We start from the raw sequence: 14,962 nt of genomic DNA, 5'->3' as shown, positions 1-14,962 counted from the left end.
GCTCCAGAATTTTCCCTCGGGGGTTTACTCCCGAAGCCTTCCCATGAGTGGGTACAGCCGCAAGGCAGTGAAGGTTTGAGATCAGAGTTTTCCTTCTCCTGGGTGAGCTGCCAACTACAGCTGATGAGCCCCATCTGCCCAAAGTGACTGGTTTTAAGGAGCCAGTAACTGGCCATTGCCTCTTCTCCTGTCAGTAGAAATGGTTCTGCCAGGCTTAATCACTAAGCCACACGTGAAGGCCAGGAGCTGGACTTGTCAGAGGCTATTTGAGGTGCACACCTTGGGACCATTAATAGGTAGTGGGACCTTAACCCCACAAGCACCCCTGGCTACGACAACCTTAAGGAACTAACATACAGTTTATGTACTTTGGTAATACATTTACTTTAAACTTTGAATTTTAGTTAATTCCAGGCCTCGGTGGCTTACATTGTACATTGTCGGTCTAGCAATGGCATGGATCTGAACTCAAGCTAGTGACTGGAGGAAAGTTAATAAAATTCCTTCTGGCGTACAACAAGCACTTCAGGAAATCTGCTTGATGTTTTGTGGTTGCAGCAAGCGGAGACCCTGGTGTCATGGTGTCTCTGCTGTCACTGTCAAAAGCTTAGCTGGCATTTCACAAAAAAAATGGCAGGTGAAGATTTTGTTTTATTCCCTAAAATGAAAATCTGATGCCAGTTCTGAATTCCTCCAGGATTGTTGGTAAATAGCGAGGGAATTGTGAAGCCCACAATTAAGCATATGGGCATTAAGATAATTGTCAGTTTAGTTTATGGACATGATAGAAGACAGATGGAAATGAATTACTAGCCTCCACAGAGGCACACTGAGAGATGAATTGATGTTTTACCTGGCTGAACTGCTCTGCCATGTTGTTTGTCACTAAATGATGTACTTGGATGTACTTTGTGTAGTGTGTGTTTGTGTGCGTGTGAGAGAGAGAAAGTATGATTGCGCCCTCTAGAGAACAGAGATAAACACTGCACAGGGCTGTAAATCTTTTCCAAATAACGTTTTTTCTTCCAGTGTGAAATCTGTTCAAAAGGGGGATTTTTGATTAGATCAGGGGTTCCCAACCTAGAGCCGACAGACCCCTTGTTTAATGGTGTTGGTCCATGACATTTAAAAAAAAGGTGGGAACCCTTAGATTGGATCATATTAGAATGTACCTTGATAAAATCATTCTTCAACTGTGTTGGGCATAAATTTGCTTACGCACATTCGGTTAAATATTGCACGTATTTAAAAATGCTTTACTGCTTATATATTGCACATCCAAAATTCAATCATTAACAAGTGACATTCTGCAGATGTTGGAAATTGATGCAACACACACAAAATGCTGGAGGAACTCGGCAGGCCAGGCATCATCTGTGGAAAAGAGCAAACTGTCAACGTTTCGGGCCAAGGTGTCAAACGTTTACTCTTTTCCATAGATGCTGCTTGGCCTGCTGAGTTCCTCCAGCATTTTGTGTGTGTTGCATCCAGAATTCAAGATGGTTTAATGTTATTTGCAGTACACAAGTGTAAAGAAGAACAAAATAATTGTTACTCGCGACCTGAATCAGCACAAAAAAGCACAATAAGATAAAGAACTCAATAATAATAAAAAACACAAAAAATATAAATACATAAGATAGCTTATATAAGTAGATTGATTGTATGTCCTTAAAGGCGCAGGAGTGTCTGTACGTAAGGTGACTCTGACAGGAAATGATAAAGTAGTGGTAGTTGGGGTTGTGGAGGGGTGGGTTAGTGGGTGGAGGTGATGATCAGCCTTACTACTTGGGGAAAATAACTTTATGAGTCTGGTGCTCCTGGCATGGATGCTACGTAGCCTCCTCCCTGATGGGTGTGGGGCAAACAGATGCATCCATTGATGAAATATTGCTTGGTTCAAACAAAAACATGTAAGAGAATATTAGGCTCAGGTTAAATCGGTGGATTGCGGGGCTGCACAATTCGTTGGGCCACACTGTATCCCTAAAATAAATAAATAAGCCTATTTCGATATGAGGCCTAAGGTAGTTAGGCCTAATGTGCACGTCCTTTTTGATGCAACTATCCCACCACATTTCAGACAAGGTTTTTGGAAGAGCTTCTTTCCCTTTGCCATCAGATTTCCGAACGGTCCATGAACACCACCCTACCAGAGCAACACACACAAGGACAAAATGCTGGAGGAACTCAGCAATCCAGGCAACATCTATGGAGAGGAATAAACAGCCTACGTTTCAGGCCTAGACCCTTCATGAGGGTCTCTGAACATCCAGCATTGGCAGAATTTCTTGTATTTATGATTTTCTACCTCACTATTTGTCTTCTTCATTATTTTTTATATTATAACTTACAGTAATTTTTTATGTATTGCACTATACTGCTGCCAAAAACAACAAATTTCCTGACATATGTCAGTGATAGTAATTTGCTTGAAGTGAACAAAAATGACCAATTCTCAGCTGAAGAAAGTAATCAGAATAACAACCGGTGGAATGCATTTCAAAAATCACCTTTGAAAATTGTTTGGAGCCATTCAGCAATAAGATCGTAGCGTCTCTTTCTCCAACCACTTTGCTTATCACCTTCCTAGGAGCTATCAAGATACAGAGTTGGGCTTGAGAGTAGCAATTCCCACAAAGCCTCCTCCAAGGTTATTCTGAGGTGGTAAAATTCTTCAGTCACAGCAGTTTAAATATTATGGGCTTACTTCAAATAGCAGTTATTCAGTGGCTGAACTCTACTGTTAATACTTTCAATCCAACTTTCCCTCCACTTTACTTGCTAGTAACTTCACTCGCCTCAACACTGAGCTGATTCCACAATCTATGGACTCACTTTCAAGGACTCTATAACTCATGTTCTCAATATTATTTGTTCTCTTATTTATTTATTATTTTTTTATTTGGAAGTTTGTCTTTTGCACATTGGTTGTTTATCAGTCTTTGTGTGTAGTTCTTCATTTATTCTATTGTATTTCTTTGTTTTCTTGTGAATGCCTTCAAGAAAATGAATCTCTATACTACATGGTGAATTTAATAATAAATTTACTTTGAACTTTGAACTTTAATGATTTAATGATGGGTCTTGTCTTCTGCCCATTTATGCAATACTGGTCTCAGAGGCAACAGCACTTCTGGGCTCTTTCTCTGTCACAGACCAAAGAGGTTGTAACGAAAATATTTTAAAATGTGATACTTGTTCTTTTCTGACTCAGCATTAAGAGCTATCTACAAACAAAGGATGTGTTTTAATAGAGTTAAAGAATAAAATACAGAAAGAAAGAAATTTGGTTAATAAACTTGTAAATGAGACGTAATAATATTTATCAGCCTATCAACAGCTTCTCTATTTCTCTCTCCCTGTCTGTGTCTGTCTTTCTCTCTCATTGTCTCTTTCACTCTCTCCCTCTCACACTCACATCTCTCTCTCTTTGTCTTTCTCTGTCTCTCTCTCCCTCTCTCTTGCTTTCTCTATCTCTTTCTCTCTCCCTCTGTCTCTGTCTGTCTGTCTCTTTCTCTCACCCCATCTCCCTCTCTCCCTCTCTCCCTCTCTCCCTCTCCCCCATCATCTTTTTTCCCTCTGTTCCTCTGTTCAACTCTCACAGCTAGCCATAGCCTAATCTAAGTAAACATTTCCCCCCATTGCACAAAGAAGTTGCCCTTTTTATACCTTTCACGGCCCCTTCAAAAACCTAACATCACTTTTACCCAAGTACTTTTCCAGACAAGCTTGTTTTTCACTATTATCCATTCTCAAGGCTGTAGATCAGATCTCAATCGAAGTTCTCAAAACCATTGCTGGTGACTGGTTCCCTTGTACTTTTTCAAAACATTCCCACATCCCAGACAAACACCATTTTGTCTTTTAAACTTCCATTTGGTGTTACACATTTTGGCACATACCAAGGAGGAATCAAAGTTAACTCTTTCCTTACAGAGGTTACTGACCACAGAGCTGAGATTCTGCCCATTGCCCTCGGGCTAGGGAAGAAGGAGCAAAGGAAAGTGTCCATGTTTTAACCCCTGATGATTAGTCAGTGAATTATTGCACCCTTAAAAAGTAAATCACCCTAGAAAGGAAGAAGTGTTATTTTTATAAGACACTTCATCTCGAACGCAGGATGACTCAAAGCCTTACTCATACAGTGACTTGACTGGAACTTTGAACTTTGGACTATGTCAAACCAGAACCATTGATCTTGTGTTGGGTAATGTGGCCATTGGCACTGCATGTCTTGGTTGCACAATCTAAAGTGAATTCAGGATTAAGTAATGATCTTGGTTGAGGGAAGTACCTTTGGGCGTTGGCATTAAAAACGGCATACAAAACCACAACTCCGAACTGACTAAATGACCTACACACTCACATTCAAGCTCTCTTTTACAACTCATGTTCTTAGTAATTTTTTATTAGTCAGGAGAATAAGCTCAAGAGCTGCAAGATAATGTTGCAGCTCTATAAAACCCCAGTTAGATCACACTTAGAGTATTTTGTTCTCTTCTGATCACCTAATTATAGGAAAGATGTGGAAGATTTAGAGAAGATGCAGAGGAGATTTAGCCGGATGCTACCTGGATTAGAGAGCTTGTCTCTTTGGAGTGAAGGAAGATGAGAGGTGGCTTGATTGAGGTATACAAGATGATAGGAGGCATAGCCAGAGACTTTTTCTCAGGGCAGAAATGTGCTTGTGTGTTTAAGAAGGAAGGAAGTTCAAAAATAGTCTTTAAGCATTATTTTACACAAAAACCCAACACATCACTGGCACTAGCCCACCTGCCACTAAGGACAGGCTCAGTGGGCCAAATGGCCTAATTTTGCTCCTATATCTTATGGACATATATACAGAAAGGTGCTGAAAAAGGGCTGGTAACATCACGAAGGATTCCATTCTTCCTGCTCATGAACTGTTTGTTCCACTCCCATCAGTGAGGAGGCTACATAGCTTCCACGCCAGGACCACCAGACTCAAAAACAGTTTTTTTCACCAATCAATAAGACCGATCAACACCTCCACCCACAAGTCCAACCACCACTACATTATCATTGCTGCCAGTCACCATATGCACAGAAACTCCTGTGTTGCGTCTCCATTAGGGATGTACAATCAATCTATGTATATAAACAATCTTATGTATTTATATTTATTGTGTTTTTATTGTATTCTCCATCTTATTGTGTTTTTTTTTGTGCTTCATCAGGCCCAGAGTAACAGCTATTTAGTTCTCCTTTACACTTCTGTACGAGAAATGACATCAAACAATCTAGAATCTTGAACAGGGACTGAATAGGACCTGTTGTCCTGACTTCAATGTATGCTGTTATTTGTACAACAGATTAAAGTACTTTGATCTCAATGTTATTTCATCCACATATTAAACTGTTATTTTAAAAAATGACCGTCTAGCAATTGATAATCAAGAAGGCATAAATAATATTAAGAATATAAAATTTTGGTGCTGCTTTGGAAACAGAGTAACAATTATTTTGTTCTGCTTTACGCTTGTGTACTGGAAATGACATTAAACCATCTTGAATCTTGAAGAAGGTGATAAATGACTCACAAAATGGGGCTTAAAGGCAGAATTAAATGTCTGTGGGCTGAACTCTGGAAATTTCCACCCAGATTGTATGAAAGTAAGAATGTGGTGGGAATTGAAGCAGAATTAATGGAAGAGTGGCATAATTATTAGCTGAGCTAAGGTTATCCAGCTAAATGGTATAGCCATGACAGTCACAATGATTAGTATCATGGCTCTGCACAGTTGGATATTTCATTACAACATTTAAAATAAAGTATACTTTAATGCCAGCCTGACATACACTTTGTAGCAACACTTACTTTTCTCAATTCATTCCAGTGGTTAAAGTCATCTTGCAAAATAGAACCAAAAAAAAAAACCTGATTAGGACAAGTTATTAAAGCGGAGCTAGAGCTACACTCCATGGCCACTTTACTGGGTACCTCCTGTACCTACTAAAGTGGCCGCTGAGTCTATTTCTGTGTGTTGGTGGTCTTCTGCTGCTCTAGCCCATCCAGTTCAAGTTTCAACATGTTGTGCGTTCAGAGATGCTCTTCTGCACACCACTGTTGTAGTGTGTGGTTATTTGACTTACTGTCGCCTTCCTGTCAGCTTGAACCAGACTGGCTATTCTCCTCTGACCTCTCATATAAACAAGGCATTTTCATCCACAGAACTGCCACTTGCTGCATGTTTTTTGCTTTGCTTTATGCGTCATTCTCTGTAAAACTCTAGAGACTGCTGTGCATGAAAATCCCAGGAGATCAGCCATTTCTGAGATACTCAAACCACCCTGTCTGACACCAACAATCATCCCATGGTCGAAGTCTCTTTGACCACTTTTCTTGCCCATTCTGTGGTTTGGCCTGAACAACAACTGAACCTCTGGATGATATCTGCCTGTGTTGCTGCCATATGATTGGCTGATTAGATATTTGCATTAATATACAGGAGTAACTAATAAATGGCCATTGAGTGTTTGACCTTAGTGATGTCTGTTGTAACTTAGTAGTTATACAGCAAGACTATCGAACAAAAGAATGATGAAACATTAGCTATATTTGTCACAGGTACAGAAAAGTGCGCCATTTGCATCAACGACCACCACAGTCCTTGGATGTGCTGGGGGCCGCCCACAAGTGCTGACCACATAGCATGCCCCCAACTTACAAACTCTGCGGGAGGCAACTGGATCATCCGGAGGAAACCCATATGATTACGGGGAGAATGTACTATCTCCTTATAGCCAGTGGTGAGAATTGAACCCCGATCGGTGATGCTGGCGCTGTGAAGGATTTCACTAACCGCTACGCTATCGTGCCACCTTACCAGATAATTGGGAGGTAGCTCTAGCCATGAAGTCTGTGAAGATCAGAGGGTACACAGTACCTTCTGAATTGAATTGTCTAGTAACCTCGCCTGTGTTGCTTTGTCATTGCCCGTAGAAGTCATGCCATCTTTGAAATAATTTAAAACATGTTGTCAATGTTATTAATGCCTATTTGTTTAGCAATCTCTATTTCGAGTTCAAGTTTATTGTCATCTGACTGTATAAATGTATACAACCAAAGAAAACGCGTTCTTCTAGATCATGGTGCACCCACAGAACAAATATCACACAGAGCATATACAGTAATGTAAAATATTACCATCAATAATTTAATAAAATAAAATTCCTGTAGTAAAGTACAGCAGAGGTAAACAGTGCAGTAAACAGCTCACTGTCCTAGTGACGAGACCTCGATGGTGGCAGGGTATTCGTTCGTCTCAAGACCTGGTAGTCCTAGTCCTGAAGCTGCTGTACCTCTTTCCTGACAGTGGTGAGTTAGAGAGATTGTGGGATGGTTGGTAGAGATCTTCAACAACACTTCAGGCTCTTCGTCTGCAATGCCCTGGTAACTATCACAAATGGGGGGAGGGTTATTTTGTGTAGAATACATGACAATTTAATGTGTAGTTCAAAGTAACATTGAGAATGAAGAACTTCCATCTGTTGTATCGGCCAGAACAACAAAACCTTTTCAGTCTCTGTAACGTTCAATGTTGTAAACTATAGCCTTTCTGTTTTATTTTTGAAACACCTTATACAGTACTGTGCAAAAAAATCTTAGGTGGTCTGTGTATGTATAGCTAGGGTGCCTTAGACCTTTGCACAGTACTGTGTTTGTCAACATGGGGTGGAGAGCGAGTTTGTAAATCTGAAGGAGCAAAGGATGTTGTGAATGGTGAGGGTGGAGTGCTGCGGGGAGGGAGTAGGACAGGTGGCAGAGAAAGAGTGTCAGGGGTACTGGGGGTGGGGGTGAGGGGGATAGTGCAGGTGCAGACACATCCGGCCCTGAGACACCAGGCAAGGTCATTTGCTTCTAAACAATTGGTTTATTGATCATTACAGAGTGTCTCTCTGGTGCTTCCTGATCCTTCCCCTTTTCCCAACCATGATTCCCCTCTCTCTGCCCCCTCCCACAATAAATACCCATATCAGAATCATGAAATGTGTTTTTTTTTGGTAGCAGCAGTACAGTGCAATACATAAAATTACTACAGTGCTGTGCAAAAGTCTTAGGCACTTTTGCTATGGGTGTGTGCCTGGGACTTTTCCACTATACTGTACCCTGATATCGCAGCGTATAAGTGCACTGGGAAGTTCTAGGTTTGCTTGTGGGTTTGTGGTGTTACTAAATGGGCTTGTTAGGCCGGAACGGTCTGTTACCATAAAAAAAATCCCAACTAGGGTGGTTGCAGAGGGACTGCAATTGGACATCATAGTGAAACTCTTAAAGAGGCACATGGATGACAGAAAAATGGAGGGCTATATGGGAGGGAAGGGATAGACTTAGCCTGGAGTAGGTTAAAAGGTCAGCACAACATTGTGAGCCAAAGGGCCTGTACAATTCTGTGTTCTATAAATGAGGACTAGGAAAAGGCAAGGCACAATGTATGCAGAGCACACAAGGGTCATGATGTTCGTATAATGCAGAGTTGACGGTTTCGCTGTGTGCTGCCATACCAGGTAGGTAATGCACAGTTAAGTCTAGTGTTTGCAACAGGGGCAAGCTCTGCACATGTTTTATACAGAGACTGTGAACATAGAAAATCAAAGTTCAAAGTAAATTTATTATCAGAGTACATATTATCCTCATATACAAAAATACAAGTTTAATAATAATAAATAAATAAGGAATAAATATCAAGAATATGAGGTGAAGAATCCTTCAAAGTCAGTCCATAGGTTGTGAAAACAATTCAACGTTGGGGAGAGTGAAGTTGAGTGAAGTTGGTTCAAGAGCCTGATGACTGATGACTGTTTCTGAACCTGGTGGTGTGAGTCCTGAGGCTCCTGTACCTTATTCCTGAAGTGAGAAGAGAGCATGGTTGCGCCTGATGATAGACATTGCTTTCCTGCAACAGCACTTCCTGTAAAGGTGCTCATTGGTGGGGAGGGCTTTACCCATGATAGATTGGGCCGTATCCACTACACTTTGTAGGATTTTCCGTGGAAAATAGCACAGCAGAGTGTGGGCCCTTCAGCTCACTGTCTTGTGCTGACCTATGACCGACAACCCTCTTCATGATCTTTCTAAACCTTCCCTCCTACAGAGCCCTTAACCCCTTCATTATACCCATCTGTATAAATAAGAGCTTCTTGAATGCCCCTAATGTATCAGCCTCTACCACCGCCTCGGGCAATGTATTCCTGCCACCTACCACTGACATCTCCACAAATCTTTCCTCCGCTCACCTTAAACTGATGTCCTCAACTTGTGCGGCAACTTTGAGGGATCCATGGACTTGGACCTCAAGAACTCATAAAGCTATCAGTTAGGTGCAGTCTGATGGAAACAGTCTAGTTGATCCTGGAGACACAGATATTTAGAACAGTGTTGTTGGTTGTCTGACATACCCAGTGATGATAGTGAAACCTTTGCGGAAGAATTTTTAAAGTGGACTGTTACTTTTCCACTCTTTCAACCTCAAAAGTCTGGGTCCAGTGGCACGAGTAGTCAGCACAAACTGAGGGCTTCCTTAGTTGTAGTGGATGACCATGATTTCCTCTTTGCCTTGTCATGCCTTCGCTCTGTATGAAGCATTCCTGGCCGTTGGATTTCACTGTTGATCTTATCCACCCAGTTTGCTGGAGCTGACTTCACATGCTAGGACAGGCATGACCCTAACATTGAACCATACTAACATGTGGGATATTTTCAGATGAAGAAAACTTTGTTGCTTTAGTCCCAGTTCTGCTAGCCGCTTAGTATAATCAGGAACAAGATGAGGGGTGTCATTTGTCAACTCAGGGGTGCCTCATCATTGTAAATCCTAGTTGGCTTGAGATGGAGCATAGAACACCAAGCAGTAAACACAGACAGACACTTGGACCCGTGAAATTGTGCCTACTCCAAGATCAATCTAACTCCTCTCTCTTACATAGCCCTCCATTTTTCTTTCATCCATGTGCCTATGTTATGTTGTCCAGTAATTTGGGAACAATTGCTGAAGTATCTAGTATTTTTGTATTTTTAACACCAGGTGGGAGCTCATCGTGAAGAAGGTGTTGGGCTTCGAGGCAGCCATGCAATCGTTTCAAACCAAGTGCCAGTCCCACAGCTTCCAGTGCAGTCAGCCACTTCCCCTGACCTAAACCAATCCCAGGACCCATACCGGGGTAAGTACCACCTGCTTCAGACATTACCTCAATGTCATGTCAGAACTGGACAGGGCTAAAATATTCTATAAGACATTAGAGCAGAATTAGGCCATTTGGCCCATTGAATCTATTCTGCCATTCAGTCATGTCCGATTAATTTTCCCTCTCAGCCCCATTCTCCTGCCTTCTCCCTGTATCCATTGACATTCTTATTAACTAAGAATCTACCAGCCTCCTCTTTAAGTATACCAAATGATTTGTCCTCCTCATCTCTGTTCTAAAGGAACATCCTTCTATTCTGAGGCTCTATCCTGTGGTCCTGGACTTTCCTGCAACAGGAAACAGCCTCTCTATGTCTGACCTGTCTACGCCTTTCAATATTCGATAGGTTTCAATGTGATCTCTTGGGTATATTTAAAGCAAATCTCCCGTCATTCTTCCAAATTCCAGTGAGTACAGGCCCAGAACCATCAAACACACCACATGTGATAACACTTTAATTCCTGGGAACATTCTCATTCATCTCCTCTGGACCCTTTGTGTCTTGTTTATTTGGACTATTCATGTCCAGTGTCACTAATGTCTGCTAGTGAGATGATTAAAATTTACAAGGATGTTTACCAGTACTGGAGGGCCTGAGTTATAAGGGATAGTTGAATAGATTAGAACTTTATTCCCTAGAGCACAGAGGAATGAGGGGAGACTTGATTGAGCTGTACAAAATAATAAGGGGTATAGACAGGGTAAATGTTTCCACTGAGGTTGGGTGAGACTAGAACTAGAGGTCATGGGTTAAAGGTGAAAGATGAAAGTTTAAGAGAAACAAGAAGGGGAACTTCTTCACTAAGAGAGCAGTGAGAATGTGGAACAAGCTGCCTGCGGAAATGATTGGATGTGGGATTTCAACATTTGCATTTGACACATTCCAGTCAGGGAGGAGGTTACAAAGCATCCTTGCCAGGACCACCAGACTCTAACATAGTTACTTTCCGCAAGCAGTAAGGCTGATCAACACCACCACCCACTAACCCACCCCTCCACACCCCCGACCACCACTACTTTATCATTTCCTGTCAGTCACATATGCACAGACATCCCTGTACCCTATAACACTTCATGAACATACAGCCAATCAATGTACATAAGCTATCTTATGTATTTATATTTATTGTGTTTTTTATTATTAATATTATATCTTTGTCATATTATGTTTTTTGTGGCTGTATCAGAGCTGGAGTAACAATTATTTTGTTCTCCTTTACACTTGTGTACTGGAAATTACATTAAACAATCTTGAATCTTGAAAGCACACCCCCATTTTGACATCTGTAATCATTCCACTCCATACGTGCAGATTGATAAATTGGTATATTATTGTTATATGTACTGAGGTACAGTGAAAATCTTGCCTTCACATTCGAGCCGTAGACATCAATTTATTACAATAGTGCATTGAGGTAGTGCAAGATAAACTACAATATACACAGTGTACAAAAGTACAGTGAGGTAGTATGAAAGGAAAACCACAGCTAAATTAAAGATATGGTGTTACATCCTTTACAGGGATGTTGCCAGGACTTGAGGACCCAAGTTACAGGATTGTAAAGAAAGCTTTTGGCACATTGGCCCTCATAAATCAAATTACTCAGTACAGGAGATGGGATGTTTCGTTGAAGTTGTATAAGACGTTGGTGAGGTTTGATCTGGAGTATTATGTGCAGTTCTGGTCACCTACCTACAGGAAAGATATAAATAGATTTGAAAGAGTATGCAGAAAGTTTACAAGGATATTGCCAGGACTGGAGGACCTGAGTTATAAAGAAAGATTGAGCGTTGGAGAACGCCTTTTCCTCGTAACCTTCAACATCCTGATTAATCAAAAACCTATCAACCTCCACTTAAAATATACCCAATGACTTAGCCTCCACAGCTGTCTGTGGAAATGAATTCCACATATTTACCGCCCTGTGGCTAAAGAAATTCTTCCTCATCTCTGTTCTAAAGGGGCATCCTTCTATTCTGAGGCTTTGCCCTCTGGATCAAGATTCACTCACTATCGGAAACATTCCCTCCACATCCACTCTATCCATGCCTTTCGATATTCAATAGGCTTCGATGAGAACGCTCCACTCACCCCCCCCTCCCCACCGTTCTCTAAACTGCAGTGAGTGCAGGCCCAGAGCCATCAAACACACTTCATATCTTAACTCTTACATTCCCAGGGTCATTCTCATGAACATCCTTCATATCCTCTTCGATGTGGACACATTCTTTCTTAGATTAGGAGCCCCAAGCCACACTAATACTCCAAGTGCGGTCTGACCAATGCCTTAGAAATCCTCGGCATTACATCCTTGCTCTTATATTCTAGTCCTCTTCAAATTAATGCTAACATCGCATTTACCTTCCGTACCACTAACTCAATGTTTAAGGAGTTCTGCACAAGGACTCCCAAGTCCCTTTGCACCTCTGATTTCTGAATTTGCTCCTCATTTAGAAAGTGATTTATTCCTTTATTCCTTCTACTAAAGTGCATGACCATTCACTTCCTACATTTATCCTCCTTATAAATGTAGCACTGAGCCCTTCTGGTGAATCTCAGCTGTGATATGCACCTTTTAAAGCGGCTAAGACATTTCTGAGGAGGCAGATCTATGTATATACTGCATGTGTAATGGTCGGGAGATAATCATAACTTGTGATTCCCTATAATCCTTGAAAATGAGTCGAATCTATTTTAACCACAGGGGTTTCAAACCAGAGCAAAGTGGTATTTCTTATTGGTTAAGTAGTTTATTTGTGATTATATAATTTGAATGAATTTAAAGTCAGAGAAACTGTTCAAGAAACTATTTCTGACAATTAATGTGGCTCTTTTACCTGGCCTCCCTTTCAGCCCTCTCCAGCAGCCTGCAAGGACAAAGCGTGTCATCTGTCAGCTCAGAAATAAAGTCCGAAGATGAACCCGACGAGAATCTGCAGGATTCAAAACCCACAGATGACAAAAAGGGAGACGAGGACAAGAAGGATATCAAGATATTAAATAGGTCACTATCTAGGTAACAGTAAATGAGCGATTCTTTTATTTAATTCCTGATTAGAATCTGATGAGGGGTTGGACAAGCAACACACATAAAAGTTGCTGGTGAACGCAGCAGGCCAGGCAGCATCTCTAGGAAGAGGTGCAGTCGATGTTTCAGGCCGAGACCCTTCGTCAGGACAACTGTGGTTGTTCTCTGGGGAGTGGTGGAGGCTGAGGGGAGATCTGACAGAGGTTCCAAGTGTTCTGGTATCGTCCCACATTCCAATTGGAGCACGGGCCCTGGAAGGGCCGTTTACCATGCCTGTCTAAAAAATATTTAAATCTGAAGTAGTTTGCCAGTATTTATTTTGATGTGTGAAGAAAAGCAGATGGTAGAGTGTTGGGCTAATATCGTACAGGACTGTGCAAAAGTCTTAGGCACATATGCATAGTTAGGGTGCCTAAGACTTTTGCACTATACTGTATTTGGCAACGTGGAGTGGAGAGCTAGTTTGTAAATCTGGCGGGATCAAAGGATGTCGAGGGTAGAGCAGCACAGGAGGGGTGTGGGACAGGTGGCAGTATCGGGGGTGGCGCAGGTGCAGACACACCCAAACCTAAGACACCAAGCAAGATCATTTGATTCCAAACAATTGGTTTATTGATCATTACAGAATGTCTCTCTGGTGCTTCCTGCTTCTCCCTCTCTCCCTTCTCCTTTTTCCAACCATGATTCCCCCTCTCCCTGCCTCCTTCCCACTCACAGTCCACAATAGAGACCCATATCAGAATTACGTTTATCGTCACTCACATATGTCATGAAATTGTTTTTTTTTATGTGGCAGCTGTACAGTGCAATACATTAAATTACAACAGTACTGCATAAAAGTCTTAGGCGCCCTAGCTATATATTTGTTCCTAAGAATTTTGCACGGTACTGTATATGTTGAGTATTTTTATCTCCATTTCATGCTCTACTTTTTTTTAATACAAAACATTCCTTATGTTTCCCCAGCAATAATAATGACGATGAAGACCTTACCCCAGAACAGAAGGCTGAGCGTGAACGAGAACGGAGAATGGCAAACAACGCCCGCGAGCGTCTGCGTGTGCGCGACATCAACGAAGCATTTAAAGAGCTAGGTCGCATGGTGCAGCTCCACCTGAAGAGCGACAAGCCACAGACGAAGCTCTTGATTCTCCACCAAGCAGTCGCTGTCATCCTGAGCTTGGAACAGCAAGTCCGAGGTCAATAGACATATGGAATTCTTCAACAGAACCTTGTTGCCCAAACACTCTCTCTTTCCTCCAATTTCATCTTCTCGTTCCTTTAAGTATTAAGTATAAAGAAATCCAGCTGACAATTATGTTTCATTGAGAATTCAGTCCATATCTAATTGGAAAACGTGTCGTTGCGAGTTTTAGTGGTAGGTTAGACCAGGATGATTGGATATTCCATCAACATAAGCTTCCTCTGCTGTTGTGACTGGAAGGTATGTCTGTCATAAGAGTAAGAAAAGGGTGAAATACTTGACCTGATAATTTGCCTCAGTGATGCTGACAGACTGATAAATTACAGCCTGGACAAAGTATAACTCCCCTTTTCTTACTCAGATTGTGCCAGAACCTTCCAATGCCACTTGGGGTGTTCTGTGCAGAGTGCTCACATTGCTCCAAGATTGTTAGTTTGATAGAGGGGATGTGGAAAGGATGATTTCTATAGCGGAGGAGTCTAGGACTAGAGGGCACAGCCTCGGAATAGAGAGATGTCTC

At 41.6% G+C, this 14,962-nt stretch overlaps 1 protein-coding gene across 17 annotated transcripts in view; it reads left to right on the top strand.

The window, feature by feature from the left end:
• The window catches only part of LOC140194896 (transcription factor 4-like), a 681,375-nt gene that overhangs the window by 657,759 nt on the left and 8,654 nt on the right, over nucleotides 1–14,962 (top strand). For 13 of the 17 annotated variants that reach the window (XM_072252222.1, XM_072252219.1, XM_072252225.1 and 10 more), the window contains 3 exons: nucleotides 10,050–10,185; nucleotides 13,064–13,226; nucleotides 14,205–14,437. In XM_072252222.1, the coding sequence (XP_072108323.1) occupies nucleotides 10,050–10,185; nucleotides 13,064–13,226; nucleotides 14,205–14,437 (532 nt within the window). The remainder of the gene's footprint in view (nucleotides 1–10,049; nucleotides 10,186–13,063; nucleotides 13,227–14,204; nucleotides 14,438–14,962) is intronic. The other 4 variants (XM_072252221.1, XM_072252218.1, XM_072252232.1 and 1 more) reach the window with 1 other exon arrangement.

The sequence above is a fragment of the Mobula birostris genome, chromosome 3 (assembly GCF_030028105.1).
Source record: "Mobula birostris isolate sMobBir1 chromosome 3, sMobBir1.hap1, whole genome shotgun sequence".
Taxonomy (NCBI): domain Eukaryota; kingdom Metazoa; phylum Chordata; class Chondrichthyes; order Myliobatiformes; family Myliobatidae; genus Mobula; species Mobula birostris.
Note: the sequence above shows the minus strand (reverse complement) of the source record. Positions and strands in the feature narration are given on the sequence as shown.